At 28.3% G+C, this 23,909-nt stretch overlaps 1 protein-coding gene across 1 annotated transcript in view; it reads right to left on the reverse strand.

Annotated features, from left to right (window-relative positions):
• Positions 1 to 272: 272 nt before the first annotated feature.
• The window catches only part of LOC107436528 (TBC1 domain family member 2B), a 52,153-nt gene continuing 28,516 nt past the window's right edge, over positions 273 to 23,909 (reverse strand). Inside the window, exons 10-19 of the mRNA XM_043043125.3 lie at positions 21,873 to 21,969; positions 21,614 to 21,725; positions 20,752 to 20,894; positions 19,760 to 19,871; positions 17,946 to 18,077; positions 15,934 to 16,071; positions 14,945 to 15,121; positions 11,593 to 11,727; positions 10,192 to 10,269; positions 273 to 689 (exon numbers count right to left, since the gene is read on the reverse strand). Coding sequence (XP_042899059.2) covers positions 591 to 689; positions 10,192 to 10,269; positions 11,593 to 11,727; positions 14,945 to 15,121; positions 15,934 to 16,071; positions 17,946 to 18,077; positions 19,760 to 19,871; positions 20,752 to 20,894; positions 21,614 to 21,725; positions 21,873 to 21,969 — 1,223 coding nt within the window. The 3' untranslated portion in view covers positions 273 to 590. The remainder of the gene's footprint in view (positions 690 to 10,191; positions 10,270 to 11,592; positions 11,728 to 14,944; positions 15,122 to 15,933; positions 16,072 to 17,945; positions 18,078 to 19,759; positions 19,872 to 20,751; positions 20,895 to 21,613; positions 21,726 to 21,872; positions 21,970 to 23,909) is intronic.

Consider the following 23,909-nt stretch of genomic DNA (forward strand, 5'->3'; position numbering starts at 1 on the left):
CTTTTCATGACACCAACAGAAGTGGCATTTCCAAACTAAGAAAATGACACTGACTAAAAATAAAATCGTATGCAAAAAATCATGTACCTTTGATAACAATTTTAGTCAATGGAGGTAACCTCTAAGAATGACCAACCTCCATTTGACTGTGGAAAGGAGAGTGGTCACTCTAGGGACGTTTAACTGGTTAACAAAACACTAATACATGTCATAAGAGTTGAAAATCAAATAGTTTCAAAACCAATATTAATGGGTAAAATATTTGACTTATAAGTATTTCAAATATAAATTTATTTATTTTCCCTGACATTTCTCCTTTTTTTTTCCTTCTCCAGATTGTTTAAATTTCCTGTTCAGTGGCCACACTGGAGAAGTTTAAATCAACAGGATTCTACTGCTGGCGACAAGGTTAATAAATAATACAACAGGTATAAAGAAACTAATACATACTACCTTACCTTTTAAATTGACTGTAGTAGGGATAGTCATATACATAATTGTTTCATAAAAGAGAATTCATCAAAACAGATAAATCAAAACAGAGATCAATTTCATTAAAACTCATGACATTTTTTATTAGTTCACTAATTTTAATCTTCTTCACTCATATATGCTGCACTAGCAACATGTTCCTGAGAATTAGATTTCTTCTGTTTCCTTTTCTCATTTTCCAACTCTTCGAGCTGTGCCTGTAAGTAAAAAATCATAATCTAAATAAAATTCGCATTTAAGGCAAACGATTACTTAGATAAGCGTGATAGAATGAAAGATAAACCTAGGTTTAACGCAGTAAAATTAGATAGTAGCAATCTAAGTGAGTTTAAAGCTTGAAGTATCTCCAACGATTTTCTTTAACCAGCTAAAACCGTGTCGAACTAATCCTAATCTTTTAAAGTCTTAAATCAATATCTACTATTCGATGGATCTTAATCTTAAAAAAATCCTCAAAGCATATGCATATCCTCAATTAGAGACATGGGTTGATAAATATGTTAGCAGGGGTCTGTCTAGGTTTTTCTGAGAGGTACCTATTTTGTGAAAATTTAGACATAATTTGAGAAAAATTAAAAATTATATTAAAAAATCAACACAGAAATATGGATTTATCGTTTCTTAAGGGATACAAAAATAAAATTTTAAGAAAAAGTATTTTGTGAAACTACCGTTTTTCCTAAAATTGAATTTGTGAAACTACCGTTTTTCCTAAAGTTGAATTTGTGAAGGTACCACTAAACGGTAGTAAATTCAGCCTGGACAGATCACTGGTTAGAATCCCTTATCATTGGGGGCAAGTAAAAAAATCTTTAGTATTCAAATTAGGCAAGCTTTTCTTGGTTTCTCTCTCCATTAACGCAAATGTGGCTTGCTTAATCGAAAAGTCCTTCCCGAAGGCTAATTTGATCCAGGAGTTCTCTAGTGTCGTAGGCTGGGTTCATAATCACAGACAATATAAACTAAATTTTTTTTTAACCACAGGCACTGAACTTTCATTCTTCACCTCAGAAGATGCCGGAAGTGTTGCTCATTTAACGTTACCCAGTAGGCACCTAAGTCACAGAGGCAAGCAACACTACCCCAGCCACAGATACTCGTTCATAGGGTAGGCCACATTCACACAGAGTAAATATCCATGCCCTGAGCAAGATTCGTACCTGCAGCCACTGGCTTCAGTCAGGAATGCTGACCGCTAGGCTGGGTGAAACTCAAATATAGTTAATACTGAACAAGTGCATAGCTGCCAATATAGATATAGGCAAAAAATCCATTAGATTTTACAAAATAATATGAATTTTATGATAATTGTTGCATAATGTACTAAATATTTTACACATAGGGAATTTTAGGGTTTTTTATAGTCATCAGAATAGAAAAACTGCAATATTTTCCGGTTGGCATTAAATATGCTCGAAATGTCGTGAATGTTTACTAGTAATTTTGAATAGGCATTGAATTCATAATTGAATAATTAATATTTTTTTTAACTAATTTAAAAAAGGAGTTCTAAATCAAAATAAACTGAACATTTTAGAATAAAAAAAAGTTTTAAACTGATTTTAATAAATGAGAGATGCTTTATTATATATTAGTAATACTTATTTAAATATTCAAGCAAAAATCTGCGCAAAAATTATATTTCGATAGGGATTTTTTTTAGGAAACTAACTCAATTTTAGGGAATTTTCTAAAATGTACAAAAACCAGGAGAAACTGGAAAAATCCAGTAGAGTTGGCAGCTATGCAAATATAAACCAATCAAAAACAACCCTTTTCCTTTCATTTAAAAAAGATCTCACCAGGTATGGTTAAAAAACCATAAGTTTAAAAAAATATAAATGTAGTAAATCAAAATGTTTAAAATGATGGAGAATACTTTGTACTACTTAAGTGGAAAACAATGTGAATAAAGCACAGAAATGAACATACTACAAGTTCTGGTTCTCAAGACAAAAGATAAACTACTGCAAAGTGGATTAACCAATCAAGACAGAGGGAAAAGTTTGATCAAGATAATAAAAAAACAGGAATAAGGAGGATGGGCAGAAACTCCAGAGGGCAAAAGATCAAATTAGAATAGATTTTTATACAAGGATAAAGGGTAATATACTAAAAAGATCTAAATTATTAGAAAATCTCAAAATATAAAGTGATTCCAAGGAATCAAGTTAGCTAGATTTTACAAGAAGTTAACTCAAACCTATGATTAGAATTCCTCCTACATAAGGCATTTAATATCCTGATTCTGAATGTATCTTTCATGTTAGTTAAAGTCGAAGTTGAAGGATAAATTTAGTTTGTCCAATCTACGATAGATCACACTAACAAACTTGATAAATGTCTCAGCTATTAATATCAGCAATAGGGTCTTTAAGTTTGGTGAAATTTAGTCCAAGTCTTAGTGAATTGTTAATGTTAGGAAAAAATCAGTTCTAACTTTAAATTAAACGAGCCCTTCTTAGATAAGATAACTATTGAAAGGAATTTTTGAAGAATGGTAAACAAGTTTTCGTAAGGCAGTCACCTGTTGGTTAACGGGATAGAATGAAAGATTATGAGGAAATTGCAAGCGGTTTCTGATGAAAGAGAAATTCATCACAATTAGAAGCAATAAAATAATCTAAGAATAATAAATATCTAGAAGTCGTTTGCGGTTTTACTCCCTCATCATAATCTATCTTCACATCTCCCTAACCAAAAGATAACTAATAGAACAAATTTTAGAAGCATGTTAAACAAGTGTTCCTAAGGTACGTATCTTCTCAATGAGCTTATTTATCTTAAAGCTATCGTTCCATGAATTTTCCAGATATACCAGGTAAATTTCAATGAAAATTGAGACCATATTTTCATCAGAAAACTTTGATTCTTTTATTTGTAATGTGAAATATTAGATTTTCTGTGTAAAAAGATATTATTAAATGAGGAAGGGAACATTTCAGTTTGACTAAAATGTGAAATTTTTATAACAAATAATTGTAATAGAGGTAAGAATTATTTAACTCATATCTCAATATCTGATTACTGCTACTGACAATTTTAAAACTGCCTATTTTCCCGGTATGATATAGGAACATTCCGGTTTTTGTAAAAAAATTGCAACTTTCTCTGACTATTTACTTGATTTTTGGAGTTAAAATAAAATTTCATGACAATTAAAGGTTTTCTCCCTGACCCATGGGAACCCTGTGACTGTGGGTTTCTGTCTAATATTAATTTCATTTTTAGAAAATTAATCGGACAATCCAATGAGCTTTCTAATTTCCTTTATTATTCGAAAATCAGCTAACAAAATGCTAAGATTTTGATTAAATTTGAGTTTAAAGTCATTTTCTCCTCTGTAGACAAACTAAATTTCACCAACCTTAAAGACCCTATTGCCGATATTAATAGATGGGACATTTATCAAATTTCTTGTCAGTGTGGTGTGGTCGATTATATATTGGACAAACTAAACGTATCCTTTAACTTAAACAGCATCAAAGATAAATGATCTTCAATTGCTCTACATAGTTTGAGTTTTGTTCTGCTAAAATCATTAAATGCAACATTTCATTTACTGAACTTGATTTCTGAGGAACAACTGCATGTTCTAAAAATTTAGTTCTATCTTTTTTCGAAATCTATTCTAATTTAATCTTTTGCTTCCTAGGGTTCTTGCAAAAACCCCTCCCACCTGTTTCTTTTTATTATCGTGTTCAAACTTGTTCTTCTGCTTTGTTTGGTTAACTCACTTTGCAAGACTTTATCTCTTTGCTTTTCTAATGTCATTTGGTAGTTATTTAGACACTGAGGAAGAAAACCTAACCTAACTAGAGAACAAAAACTCTATTTTATCCATTTCTATACTTCATTTGGGGTTGAATCAATTTTGTTCCTCTGATTTTCATACAATATTAGAATTAATCTTGTCAAAGGTTATTACGTATTTCCTCTACCGACATGCATAAAGAAATTTTGGTGGGTTTTAAGAATAAAGTAAGTTAGATTTAGTTTTTGCAGGTTAAATATATAAGCATAAGTAATTCTTTGATATTTAACTAATAAGGAATGTTAATACTCTACTGGAACTGGTTTATCTGTAATATTTAAGTGGCAAATTTGTAAGACAAACAAATCTCTGAGAAGATTCTAACATTAATTTTTGTTATTTAAAATTGATGAGTAAATTATTAAATCATATAATAACAATTCAGTAAATACACTAAAGACAGCTATTGCTGAGGGGTTAAGTCTTCATAGTTTTGATATCAAAGGCTGCCTTTGCCTCCCACCAATTTTAAGCAGGATGGTCTTCAAAACTGTGCATGAGAGGGAACACCGATTCTTCACAATGACAGACTGCACTATTGAATGAATACCATCATTTTATTATAACTCTGACATCCGATTTTTTTAAACACATTCTGTTTAAAGCTCAGCACCACTCGTTTATTACAGTCCCAAATAGTTTCACCATTTATATTCTTGGTGAAATTTACATCTGCACGAATAAAAGAAAAGTTTCACGGGCAATGGTGGACTGCGCTCAGCAATTGCCTCAATTATAACCCCTGCCCCTAACAGTATGCTGATTGCGCTGCTAGTTGATAACATTTGTAGGTAGATCTCTCTCCTCATTGATATGTGAGGGGTGCAATTTATAAAAATCAAGCACTAACTTGGCGATAAGCTTCTACTTGGCCAAGAAATATATCAAAATATATTATGCCAAGTTACTAAATTCGAGCTATTGCAAACAGGTTTAGATTCACTATTAGAATATGATACATTTACTGATAGTATTGCATTTATCATTACAATTTTATTATCTTTATGGGTAAGTGAATTTACAAATGTAATTAAAGAACGGGTAAACTTATGCATTTGAGAACGTTGTGTTATTCTTTTTTCAAGTTTTGATTTACTGTGAATAAAAAATTTGATTAGGACACATTTAAACGCATTATTTTGTTTAAATATAGCACTCAGTGTTTTGTAGTTAAAATTAAGAAACAGTTTCAATAACGAGATAGCTTAAGAGTAAGAATGAAATAATTTTTAAAAATTTTACAAAGCAACTCTTTTACACTTTTATTCGATGAAGTAAAAATTAGAATATTGAGTGTAACTTTCTAATTTTGGGAAAATTGAGTTAATATAGTTTCAGTTAATTTTTCTGATATTATGGCATTTTATTAAATTTTATCTTAAAATTTCTTGCAAGATTCTCTTATTAACTCAAAAAATAAAGATTTCTTTAAAAAATAATTTATAAAAAATTCTTGCAATGCCTTTTATGATGAGAGTTATATTTAAAAAAAACATGTTGTTGGAAAATTAAGTGAGACTATGTCGACTCGACTCTCAATAAGTTAAAAAGTTACACTCAATATTTTAAGTTCTGCTTTTCCTAACAAAACTTTAGTAAAGTTGTTGTTTTTTGAAACTATTTTATTTTATAGGACATAGTAGGATTTTTATTAAGTGATTAAAGAATCTGCCTTTAAAAAAATTGTTTCCAATATTTTCTTCTTTTTTTAAAATTTGGAATATACAGCAAAACTCGATATAAGATCATATTTGTATTGCATATAACTATAGAGTAAAGCTTATATTAATCTGCTGATTGACTTAATTATCAACTTAGTAGATGAAACGAATAAAGATAGAGGTTTTTTTTATTAGCATTCAAATTAGTTAAATAGTATTAAGTTATATTACAAAAAAATTATGAAAGATTTCGTAACAATTAATTCTTCCTTTGAATTGAGTGATAATTTTAATTGTATTTATTGATCGGAGTCAAGTTTATGGGAAAATCCGGCATCAAAATTGGTTTCGAATATTTCAACAGACTCCGAAGCTCTAATCAACAGTACAAAATCAAATAAAACTAAAAGACATGTACCAACATTTTTTATTTATTTATAGTCCTCGTCAATGGCTTTTATGTTATTAGATTTGAACCATAGTAGAATAATACCTACTGAAAACGGCATCAATTGACATATACCAATAGAGCTAATTACCAAATTTAATCAAGCATTATAGGTGACAATAATACATAGCTTCTATTAATGAATAAGTATCTTTTTTCTATTGATTTTGCTTTATTGAACAGATCTTATTTTTATTTCAATTACAGTTGTTGATTTTAAATCATTTAGCTATATGGAAAAGCGTTTTAAAACCATTATTATAAACAAAATAATCCTGTATTAATTAAGCATTAAATAATGTGCAATATAATCTTAAACAGAATCGTCTGCAGTTTAAGTTATAACAATGACTAATCTTAAACTAATGCGAAAAAATAATTTTGCGAATATCTCCCGAACTGAATTTTTAAACGATTTTTAGAATAGGGGGTTAAAATTGTTTTTTGTAGTCGATGTCCAAATTTCAGAACTCCTGCACCAGCAACATAGTGCTCCGTGACAAGGACAGAGAAAAATACTGAGTCTTCTCAAAATGAAAGTTGAAAATAAATAATCATTAGTAAAGGAAAATATAAGATCAGTTTTAATTAGGTAAATATTTAAATTTTTTTTGTATATAAAACTATGAATATGTAATTTTTTTTATATTGTATTTATCATACGAAGGGTAAGCTAAATATCTTAAAAATATAAATACAGTTTTTTAAAAACTTTATTATTGTATAACGCGTAAAACAGAATAATATGTCTCGTCTTAATTTGCTTAATTAAGACAAGATAAGGTTATACTATCAAAATTCACTAGAATCCTCATTTTAATTTAAATACTAAGCGGCAACTCACATGTACGCTCTTTAATATGTGTTCCATTACTTACATCCTTCCATTACAACTATCTATACATGAAGTCCTGCTTGCTATTTTATATACACAATATTGTCTTAACACCCATTCGAACGTCTGAACAGGACTACACATTCCTATATAGCAACTGAAATTTTGTTTCTTCAAGAATATCATTCCAAAAACGGCGTAAAGCAGTTTTGATCTTACTTTCTAAGCAAATATTTTTCCATTGATAATGAAAAGCAAAATTTCCCGGGAAATTATTCATACCATTATTTTTTGTTTCATTGTTACCGCTCAATACAGGTGAAACATTTTGATTTTTCTACGAATGAAAAAACAGTTGACAGGATCTCCAACTCTTATCTTAAGCCACCTGCTCTTATCTATGGACAGAGAGTTAGTAAAATATGGATTATATTCATTATTGATAATCAACAGTCTATATTGAATACTGGTCAACTTTTGTATGCTGGCGCAGCCTTTGTTAATATCTTTCCAAAGATTACAATAGATTTATCAATCTTATTTCTCTGGTCTTCACTACTTTTACTCTTATTGTGAAGCATTGTAACAGGCTTAAATATTTTTCTAAATATCATAATTCATATACTTTTATATGTATTACTTTGTTATTTTAAATGTAAAACTTTCACTTAAATAATGATGCTTTTATTGTAAAGAAAACATTAATATAAACTCGAATTATTTTGTGTGTGTATATATGTATATATATATGTATATATATATATGTATATATATATGTATATATATATGTTTATATATATATATATATGTATATATATATATATATATGTATATATATATATGTTTATATATATGTATATATATGTATATATATATATGTTTATATATATATATATATATGTATATATATATATGTTTATATATATGTATATATATGTATATATATATATGTTTATATATATGTATATATATGTATATATATGTATATATATATATATATATATATATAAATTTTCTCATTCGAAATTACTTTTTTTAAACTAATTCCCTTTGTTTTGCTTACTGTAATATCGTAGTAAGAATATGATTTTCAATATATATATTGAAAATCAAATTCTTACTGCGAAGTTACTGTAAGCAAAGCAGAAAGAATTTTTTAAAAATCATTTCAAATGAGAAAAAATGTACGAAATAATTCAACTTTATTTTAAGGTTTTTCGTTAAAAACACATAAATTAAATTTAAAAAAAAATACTGCATTTTAAGTTTCTGATTGCTTCTGTCAGGGTTGGCATAAATCTCTTGATTTTAGTTATGAACTAAATACTGATTAAATCCTTTCAATTTTTTTTTAAAAAAATCGCTAATTTAAATTAATTTAATTAAAAAAAACATTAACTTAGACAAACATAATTTTTATAATATTAATTATGAATTAATTTTTAAAAAAATTATTATTTTAAGTTTTAAATATTTTCATACAGTATAATTAATAAATACGTTCTTAAATGTGTGAATTTTTAAAAGTCTGAATTAATTAATAATGCATGTTTATTAAGAAAGCGATTTTTTTTTACTACGGAATAATAAAAGGCATATGCATTGAAATCACTATGTTATCCCTTTCATTATTTCATTATAAAATGCATTGATATAAATCAATAGTGATTATTTTTTTTGAAAAAATAAATCAATAATTTCAACAAAATGATTAAAAAATATTAATTGAAAAAAATAAAATTTAAAATATTTTTTTATTAAAGAATTTGATTTGAATTGAAAGATTTTTTTACTAAGAAATATCGAAAGGGATATTCATGTAAATTATTATGTTTCAAAATAGACTACACTTAAATAAGAATAATATGAAACATTTAAATAGTAATTTTCCTTTTAATATGTTTAAAATAATTTTCAAAAAACATATTTCAGTTATATCCATTTAGTTTCTTGCTAATTAAAATGCAATGCTTTTATATCTTATTGAATATGGAGTTTGAGTGTATCAAGACTTCCTCAAACCAGAATGACGTAATTTTTTTTCAGTAATGTTTTCTTATCAGCCGATTTTTAACAATTATCACCTAGTTGAACCTGAGAAATATAACTATGATTTTTTTTAACGCAGTGATTAGTATGTAATAATATAATAAAAATTTTATCCATTTTTAGTAAGAAATAGTAACTATTTTACTTCTATTTTTAAACAATAGTATTAATTAAATATTGTATCAGATGCTTTGGAGAGTAAATTTTAAAAAATCCTATTAATTTTATTCAAATAAAAAAAATCCAATTTAAATTAAGTATGTACGATTTTGGAGTAAAGAAAAAATGATTGCCAACCATGGCTTCTGGTCAAAGCTGTAATCATAAACTCTTCAGTACAAGAACAGAAAAAATTCAAACATTTTAGGTTCATATATTTTTTTAAAAATAATATGCAGAAGTTTGGTTAAGATAGATTGGTTAAAACTGGTTTAGAATTCAAATTATTAAATATATTCAAAAATTGCATGTCAAAAACGATTTAAATTTTAAATTATTAATAAATATTAAATAAATTCAAATTATTAAATATTAAAGTAAGATTTTTTCAATTTAATTAAAACTTGATACTGCATTTATCACTAGCTTCTGACGAACAATATTGGCGAGACGATGCTTTTATCAGAAATTGTTTTACTGCATGAATGAAGTAGGAGGGATGGTCATAAGGGTTGCCTTAAGCGCAGTCCACCAACCTTTATTAAAGGGGGATAAGATGTTAGCAGCGCAGTCCACCATGTTTTAGAAAACCATTAGCGCAATCAGGTATCACCGAAGTTTCACTTTTCTAAGAGAAAATTATTATACACACCCTTTTAAATAAAACATTTTTTAGTAATAACATGCTAGAAACAAACTTATTCAGAAAATTAAAGCAATGAGGAAAGCTTACTCGAATAATCTGGAAATTATGACTCCTTCTAGTATTCACCATCTTCTGTGGAAAGGGATTAAGCTCATTGAAAGCAATCTAAAAGGAAAAAATAAATTTGTTTAAATGTAAGCAACAACAATTACAAATATGAAACATGAAAACTAATAAATAGCAAATTTTTTTGAGCAATAACATAATAATTTTCAAAAACTCAACTGTTGAGTTACTATTACCAGTTTCCGAAAAAAAAAAATCTGATCCTATTGAATAATTATACTGCAATAGTAATTCAGAGTTACCACTTAAATCTGGAGGGGAAAAAATCACTGTGTTTACCCTGTACATATTATACACAATATATTAAGAAGAAAAACACAATCACTGCACACTTATATGATCTGTATTGGGATAACTATACTAGTTATAATTTCTGAAAAAACTTTAGAGAAAAAAAAGAACAGCTGAACATACTTAAAACAAATATTGCTATGGTAAATAAAATGTAATATAGTTGAAATATCATCTTTAAATATCCCATAGGTTGCACTTTGAGTGAGAATAAGACAGAAATAAAATATAATGAATTTTTCCAGTTTTTTAACGAAAAACTCAAAATTCCCTGCACTTTTTAGGTTTTCCCTGTAGAGTGACAACCCTGAACAATTTCATTACTAAATTTTTTTAACAACTAATATGAAACATGGAAATCAATAAATTATAAATAGTAAATTTTTTTCAAGCAGTTTTGAATTTAACACTATTACCAGTTCAGGCGTCTGTTCAGACATTTTGTGAAAGGTCCGTTTTTGTAAAATTGTGAATATAAAATAAACGTTAAGTCACATTCATTCAACCAGGGTCCTGCTTTTGTGAATTTATGCAAATAGGGTCCTGTTATTGCAAAAAACTTTTTCAAGGAGTTTTTAAATTGTAAAGAGATACAAGATTATGCTCAACACTGTAAAATTATAATAAAAAAATTTAAATTTTCAAAAATAAACAGCAATTGCTGCTATTAAATTAGAGATGCTACATACAAATATTTGGCCTATTCTGCTGAACGCAGAATATTCATTTCAGACGAATAAAGTAAGAAGCATCTGCCGAAAACAAAACTTAATTCGATTACAACTGTCTTCTCCCCCCCCCCCTGGGAAGGGTTTATTAGATTAATAAAACAATAATGAAGATAAACATATTTGCGAAGGGTCCGATTGAAAGATAAATTATTTTGTGAGGGGTCTGCTAACGAATCCAAATTTCTTCTTAACAAACCCGTGCAGCTTCCAAAAAAAAAAATTAAAAAAAAAACAAACAAAAAAAACAGAGTCTACTGAATAATTATACTGCAGTAGTAATTACCAAGACAAAATATTATCAATCAAAAAAGAAAAAATTTATAAAATTTAATGCACTTACATGTGTTAATTTTTTAATATCAACACATTCTTCTGCAATACTTCTCAAGTGTTTATTTAATGCAAGGTAGTCCTTAATTTGTAAAATTTCATTCTCAAAAGACTTCAGGAAGGCCAATGCGTATCGGAAGAGCACCTACAATAAAAAAAACTAACAATTTTCGGGAAAGAATATCATTAAAATGTGACAAATTAGTTTTGAAAAACAAATTACAATCCAATATTCCTTTTGCCTCGTATTTACAGAGTTTTACAAGGTGGCTGACAATAAATTTAACATTTGAAATACTAAAGAATTACTGACTTTACATTTTGATGTCAGCTAAATTGTGATCCATCATAATCAGGAATCAAACTTGTTCTTGAGGAAGATACTGAAACATTTTGTTCACAGTGCAGAGTAAAAAGAATGATATTTGAAAATAGTGGGCCCACTCACAGCACTCGCCAAATCATAATTTGAACTCACTAACACTGGAAAATTAGAGGCTTATGTAATTCCAGCTTCTTATGTGTACTAGTATTCAGCACAAGTACCCATACAAAGCTAGAGCTTTTTGAAATGTAGCTCCAAAACAATTCAACATATACAGGGTGCGTAGCCAAATCTTTCAACAAAAAATATTTTTAAGTACTATATACAATAACAAAATACTCTCCAAAGACTTTACATGATCATGATAAAATACCTAGTTTCTGACAAAGAACTTTTGCCTTGATTATATTAGTCATTATAAAATGATTAAGAGATGTTTTGGTTCTACATCAGAAGCTGGAAAATGAAGCCTAAAATTGAGAATATCTTGCAAAATGCAGCAGAGGTGCACACGAGAGTGCTAAAATCTCACCGTACCCAGCTTCGTAGATGCACATGCGAACTCATAAATATTTCATCAAACATGTAAAAGGATTGATGCTTTCATAAGCTAACGACCGAGTACCCCGAAATAAATTGTGGTTGAATAAATTGTGAAAATGTCGAATAGAATAATGTGAAAAGCACACTTTTAAATAATACACAAAGACAATCCACTTTCCCTTTTTGAAAATGAGATTTTCGTAAAGGGAAAATTAAGCACTTTTTAAAAACACTCCTTGAAAAAAGCACCTTTAAGGGCTTTTAATAAACGAAAATCGAAAATAAGCACCTTTAAGAACTTTTTAAAAACGCTATGCACCATGATAATTCCTGTGAAATTTTAGTTACACAAACATGTCATTCAATTTATGCATTAGATCTTCATGGATAAAATTTGAACTATATAATGTTGCGAAAATATAATTTGATGTTTATTATTTGACATAAGCTTACCATTCTATTTCTAATTATTTATTTTGAGAAATCAAACATATTTGTTGAAAAATTGTACAAAAATTAAAAATAAAACCAATGTAAGTTCTATAAAATATTAAAAATATTTTTAATAAATTTAATTTACTTGAAAATAGAATGGCCAGAAATCCAAACACAATGAAAAGCACAAGTTTTTAAGCAGAACTAAGGCATCGCAAATCATGAATTTAACTCTAGGGACACTATGCAACCGAAAGTATAAAATTGGCTTCTAAAAATTTTGCAAAGGTAACTTCGATCTTCTAAATAAGACACAAGGTTAACTTGAATAAAAGGTCATTAATGATTATCTAATTATCACCATAGAAACTGACTCCCCGTTACCTAATAACATTACAGCAGAAATATGCTGCAACCAACTAAAAGAAATAATGCAAAAACTTCATAGAGAAAAAAAGCCTAAATTGGACAACAAATTGACTTCTAACTTATTGCATAAAAACCCTAGACCACATACTGCACAAACAAACCTGGCAAAACTGCAGAAATATGGAATTAGAATTTTTTCATAAACATTCACCAGAACTAATTTAGAAGAATTTTTTCATTCACCAGAACTAACACTTCAATTGATTTAGTTTTGCATGTATGCTGATTCTCTTTTTAAAGTTCTAAAAACATGCAAAGTATCTATCCGAAAAACTTTTGATTTAAAACATTTCATTCAATTTATATACATTACAATTTTAAACTGTAGTATCAGTATTCAGAGTAACATATTCTTTATTCTTACATAAACTTACAATATAAACTCTTAAAATGTAAGAGAAAAAAAGCATAGCTGGCACTCTTCAATCATGAAACTTATCTTATGAAGCATCATTAAAACTAAAGCAATATAGCTTGTGTAACATAATTATGCACATAAAAAAAAATTTGTATGTTCAAGAGTTTTATAAAATTTAGACATCATTAAAACTGAAAGATAGTTGAATTCAAAGAAAAACTGTTTGTTTAGCTGCACAATTTAAAATTATCATCTGCACAAATTAATAAGCATAATTCAAGAAAGAATAAATATCTGTTTAAAGTGGGCAAAAACATATTAGATATTGTTTCCTTTTTCATGCTTATGACTGCTCTTGTACTTGATATTTCAGGCTGGTGTTCTAAAAATTAAGTGTATTTATAAGAATTTGTTTGGCTGTAACCCTACATTTTTGCCCAACTTATAACCCAGTTTGCTCTCAGCTTTTCGTTGTCCACACAAGAAAAAAAAATTTCATTCAGAAATTAGTGAATATGTACATCAAGCTTTTTGGTTTAGGGCTGTTAACTCACTTTATTTCAGGTCTTCATTGCCAATAAAAAAAAGTATAATAGGTTTTAATAATCTATCTACATACATACACATTAGTGTTTTTATATAAAGTAGTAAGATGTGTAAATGAGCACACAGATTTACATAATTTTGAAACTATATTCCAAGTGTTTACTTTAAAGATAAGTAGAGTCATGTGTGAAAAATCAAGCATTTTTAATGTTACTTTTTCTCAGTGCATGTAGTTTGATTTGTTTTTAAAATGTATTAGGTTTCCTTTTTTACTTAAGTCATTATTATTTAATAAGAGTTGAATCACTATTTTTTTGACATTCTAAATCTTCTATAATATAATTGTTTTAGTAATTTCGAATGATAATTGAACTTTGGTCAGTAACTAATTAAGATTTATTTAATTAATGTGTTTTTTTCTTTTGCATAATTTTTTGTGTACAGTGAAATTGTAAAGGTCTGTCAAAAACCAGTGAAAATACTGCTTGTATTTACTATTATATCTTCAAACAAATAACTAACCGCTAACGGAACTAAGAATGCTAGAAAAAGTTACCCATTTACATTTAAAATATTTGTACAAGAATAGCAATCACAACATTTAAAAAAATTCTGGACCAGAATATCAGTTTTAATACATTAATCATACAATTTATTTTTTTAATAAAAATAAACTTAGAAATTAGTTGCAGTAGAAATAGTTATTAAATCATAAAATAAACTCACCTTACTACCTTCGTATAAAAATACATCCCATATTCTCAAGTAAATTTCAGGTGGTACATTATCAACATAAATAGTAAGGAACCAGTTGAATGTAAAGAGCGATAAATCTACATTATTTTGCTCAAGATGAACATTTAATCTTGGTAATTTATCTGCCAGCAAATCCTTCAAAACTTTCTAGAGGGGAAGAAATATTAATTAGGTACAAACCATGCAAAAGCACACTACAATAAGTTTGTATAACTAAACAAATATCTTTACAATAAACTATTATAACTCAGAAACTTCTTAATACAATTCAAGTTTTTTAAATTAAATAATACTAATTTAATTTAAAAAACTGTGCATTAAATGGATAATTTAAAAATTATCAAAAGAAAAATATTTTTCTCTTATGGCAAGGGTGCCACTCCAAAAGAATTTTAAGACTGAACTTATTTTTTCACCAAATAACACTGTCTAGCACTAGAAGTTTCAGAAATGTATAGCAAACTGACACCAAAATTTACCGAACGGGATATCCTGGTTGGCAAAGCGCTGCACTCACCCGTTCATGAGAACGGGAGTTCGAATCTAGCCAGCCATGTAGTAAATGGTGACAGCTGCACGTTAAATCTGTCAGGTCATATAGTCCTTAATGTTTTGACAACAAATTATACCTCTAGGGGTACTGAATTGGAGATTTAATAACCATCGTTGATCAGCCGACCCGATTTCGGGTTTACGATTACTAATGTTCAACTCAGTAGCCTTGTAATCTTAAATCAATGCAGAAGACAAGGAAACTCCTGGATCAGTACCCTAGAGGTATTACTTGTTATGGGGTTATGGAGGACTTTGTGACTCGATCGATTTAATGTGGTTTAGTCACCATTTACTACATTGTGGAGTCTTCGGCCAGCGAGGATTGAACCTCTGACCTCTTGGGCATGGGCCCAGTGCCCTACCAACCAGGCTATCCCAACACTATAAATTTGATCAAAATATACCTGATCCACATGAGAGGCAATTAGAGTTGGAGTGTAGTATCCATCAGGCATTATAAACTTAATGATAGCCACTAAACACCAAAATGCATCTTCCTCATCCATAAATAACAATGCAATGGCTGCTAAACGATTTAATCCCTGTTTTAATATAAGAAATATGGTATCAGGGTTCATAGAAATCATGATTTATTTTTTAAAAAAAATCTTTCTTTTTCCATTAAAAAACAGATTTTTTATGCATGTATTAATCAAAGTTCTGATAAATTATGTTAGAAATGTTTTACATTATTTAAAAACACTACTATAACTAAAATAATTAATATTTCTAACTGAAATAACAATATAATTATTACAATCTAATCAATGAATAAATTAAATTAGAGTTATGTTTGTTTAAACTTACACCCATAAAATAAATTTGTAAAAACAAAGATCCAATTTGTTAGTTAAGACAAAAAATAAAGAATATAACAACTTAGATCAAAAAACATTAAAAAAATTAATCCAAATTAATTTTATCAGAGAAAGTTTCTCTCTATTAATCATATAAACTACAGATTTAATATAAGTTTTTATATGTATTTGTATTTAAAAAAAGGGGGTATATTTAAAATATGTTTATTAATCAAAGTATTTCACTTGGAACTAATAAACAATAAGGAAGTTTAAAAATTTAACATAAATTTTATCATTATTAACTCTTTTTTTAATATTAGATCTTTTACATACATTACTTGCTCATCATTTCTCTTAATAAAACCATCAATATTAATAAACTCTAACTAACTTACTAAATAAATAAAAAGAATCTTACAATTATGATTATTACAAGGTGTGTAACCAGCTTTTTCAACAAAAAATAAGCACCTTTTAAGTACTTTTTAAGCAATCAAAAAATATTTTTATGCACTTTCCAAAAAAAAGTTCTAATCAGGATTTATGCAGCAATAAAAATTATTTTTTGCTATCTTTTAAAGTTCTTAATTTATAAACATAAAATCAATAAAATTCAAAAGCATTTTTAAAAACTTTACATAATCATGATAAAACAACTAGTTTCTGATAAATATTGCAGAGAAATTATGGAAATCATGAATTTTTTGTAATTTAGAACGACAATCGACACGGCAAAGAAAAAATTAAAACATAGAAAATTCAGCACTTTTTACTAACCCGGAATAAAAAAAAGCACCTTTAAGGGCTTTTAATAAACGTAAATGAGCGCTTTTTAAAAACTCTACGCACCCTGTATTAATACTAAAGTATGTTAATGTCTGAAAATATTTAAATTATTACATTACTTACTTAAATTACATTAAATATCTGAAAATATTTTCAAAAATCAATGATCTAAGAAAAAAATCTGGTGATTTAAATCAATGGATTCAAATCATGCGAACCTGCACAGTTTTAAGAGAAAATAAATGGAACTGACTTTAGAAATAACATTTTTACTGAAATGGTTTATCAAACTAAATACATATTTACAAAAAGCATTAAAGAAATTTAGCACTTTCATGCAGCTTTATGCACATTCATGTACGTTTATGTTCTGTGCTACACAGTAAATATAAAACACTATTCTCCTCAGATGTTGCACAGAATATACAAATTTCAACACATGAGATGCTACAGGAAAGTGTTAAATCTTTTGGCAGTATGATAAAGTTGCAAAACACTTGCATACAAAAAATGTTTAACTGCCAAATATTACATTTACATGACAATTAAAAATTTAAGGTAATATTATATGTTTACTAAACAAAATATAATAATACAAAAATGTATATACCACTAAAGATCTAAAGCAATAAAATAAATATATACATAAAAAAAACCTTTTTGGGAGTAATAGTTAGATAGCAAAAATTCAATTAGCAGTTGAAGAAAATTATTTAGCTAAAAATAAAAACATCACGAAATCAAAGGTTGAATTCCATTTGGAAACCCGAAGTTTGAAGCTGTGAATATGAAGGGAAAAAAAGTATACATGATTTAAATATAATTTTTACCTGACAATATCCTACTACTGGATTATGACGGCTGTAAGCTAGCAAAACTCTTCGCAGTTTAGGAATACCATCTGAATCAAGATTCTCATAATGACGGTTATTTGGCAATGTGCGCAACAAATCAAGCTCAATCTGAAAACAGTTATACATTTAAATAGATGTTAACTCAAATTTAATTTTTTTAAAAATAAAAGTTTTAAAAAATTCAGTCGCAACATAAAACAAGCAAGATAATTACAGTTCTTATATACTTTATAATTAAGCTCTGAAACAAGTATATATGAAAAATATACAAATTACAATTATTCTGAAGACTTCACACATAAATCTTCAATAAATTTCGAAATTATTAGTTTGATTGATTGAAAAATTGATTATCCTCATCTATGAGCATTTTTAATAATTTTAAAATAAATAAAATATAACATTTAAGCACACATTCACAGGTAAAATTTGGCTTGGTATGGGTAAAAAAGTTTTAAGCTATAAAAAGTTTTAGAAGTAATATATCTTTTGCCAGAACCAGTGAAATTATAAACACAATTGAATTTTTAAAAAAAACAGCATTTACAACTTTAATGCTCTTTCGCAAAAATGTAATATGGTTATCATACTTGGGGTAAAAATAACAGTTAAAAACAATTTATAATTTTACAGCTATTTGAAGTGAATTTTTTGTTGTTGACACATTTGGAAAAACAATATATAATTTTTTTCATACTTGGGGAAAATACAGTTTAAAACAGCCTATAACTTTATAGCTGTTTGAAAAAAAATTCAAATATTTTGTAGCATAAAATTGCTTTTTTCAAAATAGAGCTCAGTAGGTAAGTGACACTACAGTCGAGCTAGTAGAGTGACATCACATTACAGTCACACCAATCATGGAAGAAGTTTCAATGTGATGTCATAGTTTACTCTATCTTGTGACATCACATAGATGCCTCATTGACAATTTACTACACTGTAGATCCAATGGTAAACACTTTTGAAATTTTCTCCACTTTGGCCAATAACCTCTCATGGTAATGTCAAAGTCTTACTGTTATGTCGCCAAAGAGGAATATTGGCCCTATTTAAAAGTCATATTAACATCATACAGATGCAGCGCAACTTCATTAATATGCCACTGCCACAATCCATTACCAGTGTTATATTTCTTTACAAACTATAAGAAACATTAAATAGTTTGATTAAAACGTTTCATCTCTAGTGGCAAGAACAAAATTATCAGGTATGGGAAAAAAAGATATATTTTTTGCAGGGGTAGAAAACATATTTGTTTATTGATTTTTATTTTATTTTATAACCGTCCTTCAACCACCGACTCAATTTTAGAATTCACGACTACTAATGTTCAACTCTGTAGCCTTGTAATTTTGAACCCAATCCAGAAGACAAGGGAACTCTTGGATCAAGCATTGGGCGAAACTTGCCTTTGTGGAGGACTTTGTCATGAAACTAATCCGTATGTGCGTTACACGGAGAGGAAAACCACGAGTACCTCCCACGGTTAGCCTGGCAGCAAGGGGACTCTAACCCATGATTCGTCTACCACTAAGGATATTTCAAGTCAGCACTGTGGTCAGTGCAAGACGGATGAGAAATTCATATCGACCAACCATCGCGGGGATTCAAACCCGGTTCGCCACTTTTGGAAGGCGAATGTTCTATCCCCTGAGCCATTGTAGCTCTTGTTTATTGATTGTTAAAAAGTGGGAAATAAATGTTTCCAGAATATGAATGTCAATGTGATGTGAAAAAAAATAGTAATGCAATTACAGCATTTACAAAGGATGAAATAAATTAAGAACCTGTTTTGATGATGGATCCAGTCTTGAGATAAAATGCTGTGAAGTGAGCAGACTCTTATAATAATCAGGTCCCAACATAGATTTATAATCTTTTATCCACATATTGACACAACTGAAAGAAAAACATTACAACTTAATATTTCATGGAGACATCTTAATTGATTATGACAGATTACTCCTTACAGGGTGTTTGCTACATTTTTAGATTTTCAAATTCATGACTTAACGAAGTTACTATTTTCTCTGACAAAAACATAACAATAAATTTAAAAAGCATTATAATAACATTCATTGAAATTACAGGTATAACCAAAACTGTTATACTCTGCATCCTCCTATTTATTGATTTTAAATTTAAAAAACAGTACAGAAAGAGTTGAAGCAATAAAATAGCTGAAAAAATACAAAAGCAAACAATTTTTTTCTGCAGAATTATATTCTAAAGATACTTTTCTTTTTCATCGGAAAGGAAAGAAATACTCCTGATTTTTTTGTTCCCATTTCAGAACAAAAAAAAAATTCGCCAATGACTGGCTTGCTTCTGTTAGAATTTTAAATTGATAAAAAAATAAATAAATAAATAATAAAAATTCTGAAATCACAGAAGTTTAAAAGATAATTCGCTCTAGGAATGATGCTTTTCCTTCCATTTTCTGAAAGAACACCATAATTTTTAAAGAACATGATAAAAACATTTTATATTTTTATAAAATATGACTGTGAGTGGGGATTTTGTTACAAATTCAGATATTCAGAACACCATGAAAGGGGGGGAGTGGGGGGATAAATTCCATTTTTAAAAAAAATTTCGGCAACTTAAATCTATGACTTTCCATGATTTCTCATGACTTTCCAGGTGGGCAGACACCCTATCCTTATTGATGTTGATTTAATGTTTGCCTAATATATCCATTTTGATGCCATATAACACATTTTAATGTAATTTCATTTAAAAAAAAATTCAAATAGTGATTTTTATTGAGAGGCCTTACCCTTTCCATATCTTTCCTTTGTATTCATGGGGTACACCAGACCTAACAAGAACTTTTAGTTCTGGGGACCTCTGCAGTTCCTTGGTGCCCAATGCTACCATGAAGTTATCCCACTTGGCTCTCCACACTATCAACTCAGGATCCTAATAAATAAAAAATTAAAATGTGACAAATATTAAACAAGACTAAAATACATTTTCAAAAATATCTAAACATACTATTATTATAACTCACAAAATTAAAAAGGAAGTCACTCAATTCAACATGTTAATATTTATTGTGAGATTTTTTAAAAATAAGAAGTTCCTTAAATGGCAAGACTTTTCTTTCTGATAATACATGTTTAAAATGCATGTACAGTATACTCTCGATATCTCGAAAATCTTGTTAAGTCAAAAAAATATTCCCCCCCTTGGCTTTATATAGTGTAATATGAATTTGAATTCCTAAGTAGAAGAGTTTTTTCTCAAAACCTTGTTATGTCAAATTTTTTTCAAAATAGAAAAGGAATTTTTTTCAGGGAAAAATGACAATGTCAAATTATTTTCAAACAATTCTTTTCTATTAAATGCATAATTATTTTTGTCTTACTTTTAAAAATAAAAATATCATTGTTTTATTTAGACTTATAGTCAACTATCATTACATACATATTAAGTAGCAGTTATTAAGTTTCACGACTCTACTTTTTAGAGAAATATTTTAGAACATATTTAGTTCTGAATTTGTTATCTCGAAAACTCACTATTGCGAAATTTTTTTAGCGTCTCTTCAACTTTGAGATATCGAGAGTACACTGTACTTAATCAATAACTTAGTAGTTTTATTCATTTTGTGAAAACAGAATAACAAATAATTTTACCTTCTTCTGAGCTATATCCTGTGATTTTTGTTTGAAATTGGAGGCTTTTGAAGACAATATATCTTCTCTGCCCCATCTGTAGTTGAAACCTAATTCATCGTACAATATATCCCTGAAATTTCAAAACATTTGGACACCTTAATATTTCTAATTATGAAGTCAATAAATTTACTAACCATTACATTAAAAACAGAATAAATATTAGATACATAGTTAACATATAAAATACGCAAAAGTAGTACTCAAAACTTTGAATTACCTTGACCAAGATGGCAACAAATTAGTGTGAACAGTTCCTTCACCCACGGCCTCTTCTAGGAGCTGGCTTATGGCATCACTGTTGAATTTCCCACTATCTACATTTCATTAAAAAAATTAAAAGATATGAAATATTTAGGCAGCTTACTAAAGAGGCAGCATAATTAGGGTTGCCACTCAAAACAGTAAAAAAAATTCCGTGTTTTCAAAGCACATATTATTCGCAATATATTATGAGGAAGCACACATTCACTGCACTCTTGTGTGCTATACTAAGATAACGATTCTAGTTTTAGTAGCTTTAAAAAGCAACAGTTGCTTGAATAAGCAACAGCTCAACATAAAAGAAATAATTCTATAATAAATTAAATAATTTAATATAGCTGAACTATCATCTTTAAATATCCCATAAATTACGCTTTGAAAGGTCAGCATTTTATAAAAGACAAAAATTCCCCGTTTTTTTTCTCCAGTTTGTAAGGAAAAAATCGAAGTTCCCTACATTTTCCCTGTTATTTTAGATGATTTTTTAAATTCCTTGTATTTTCCATGTTGTCCCTGTAGAATGGCAACCCTGATAATGTTAGATTTACTAAAAGTGCTATCCAGTGGAATCCCGACTTTACGTTTTTGTCGGGCTAGCGTTAAAAGGAGGCGGGAAAACCTAGAATCGGGGTAAAAAGATTCTAAGGATAGTTTTCAAGAAGTATCACAAGACTAATGGAACCTTTAATTGTTTTTAGATATAATTTTAATCCCTCTCAGTACTTTCAATTGTTTGCAAATTTACCTTTTGTTTTACATTACAGGGTTGCCACTCAAATCTGGAAGAAGAAAAAATTTCCCTGTACATATTATACACAATATATTAGGAGGAAAAACACTATCACTGTACTCCTGTATGAGCTATATTGGGCTAACTGCACTAGTTATAACTGCTGAAAAAACATAAAAGAAAAAAGGAACAGCTGAACATACTTATAACAAATAATGCTTTAGTAAATGAACTAGTTTAATATAGCTGAAATATCATCCTTAAATATCCCATAAATTGCACTTTAAGTGGTTACCATTTTTTAAAAGACGAAAATAAGAAACAAAATTCCCAGCATTTTCCCTGTTATTTTAGGTGATTTAATTCCCTGTATTTTCCAGGTTTTCCCTCCTGAGTGGCAACCCTGCATTTGCAAATAGATATTGTTTCAGTGTTTTTGCAGCTTTAAAACTCTTGATCAGTAGTGCGTATATTCCTCCAACATGTTTTATTTACCTTCACTGCTTTCATCCCTATCATAGGTAACAGGCATTAAATCAAATATTGTAGGTAATGAAAACAAATGGCAAAGAACAAGACCAAAATAAAACAAACAGATAAAACATTACTCTGGTACTTTATAATCATAGATTTCACCTATCTTTAACTCTTTCATTCCGGTAGGGTCTGAGATTTTGAGTTCCCCTGTTACGGCAGTTTTCTGAAGGAAGGTTTTTCACTTGAACTCGACCACGGCTCCCACCCAGTGAGATAAGTAAAAGGGGTGTAAATGATTCTCCTTTCTCTTCATTGAAACTCAGTCAAGTGGGGAAAAAATGCATGCAGCAACAAATTGTTGGATAAGTTTAAAACACCCCATTTACCAAAACGTTAGTTCAGCACTTTTTTGGCGACGAATAACTAGAATTGTAAAAGTTTCCTTCTTTCTTTTTTTGTTTTCTTTTTACATCTTTTCTATTGTTTTTTTTTACTCGATTTTTTTCACAAAATCATGAAATGTAAAAAGTTTAGATAAAAATTGCTCTTCAATAAATTTTTTATTACATTGCATTATTTCAAATAATTCCTGAATAATTAATTTAGCTTTAAATAATATGTATGCCATACCTCACAAATTTCTCTGTTTTACCACTTCCGATATCGAATCTCGAGACTACTTTACTCAAATTTTATTTAACTTAAAAATAATTTGAATAATCTATTATTTTTTATTAAATGGAGATTTTTATTAAATAGTTTTTTAATAGTATATTGCATTAAATT

This window comes from Parasteatoda tepidariorum, chromosome 6 (genome assembly GCF_982258835.1).
Source record: "Parasteatoda tepidariorum strain Cologne lab strain chromosome 6, Ptep-v5.0, whole genome shotgun sequence".
Lineage (NCBI taxonomy): Eukaryota > Metazoa > Arthropoda > Arachnida > Araneae > Theridiidae > Parasteatoda > Parasteatoda tepidariorum.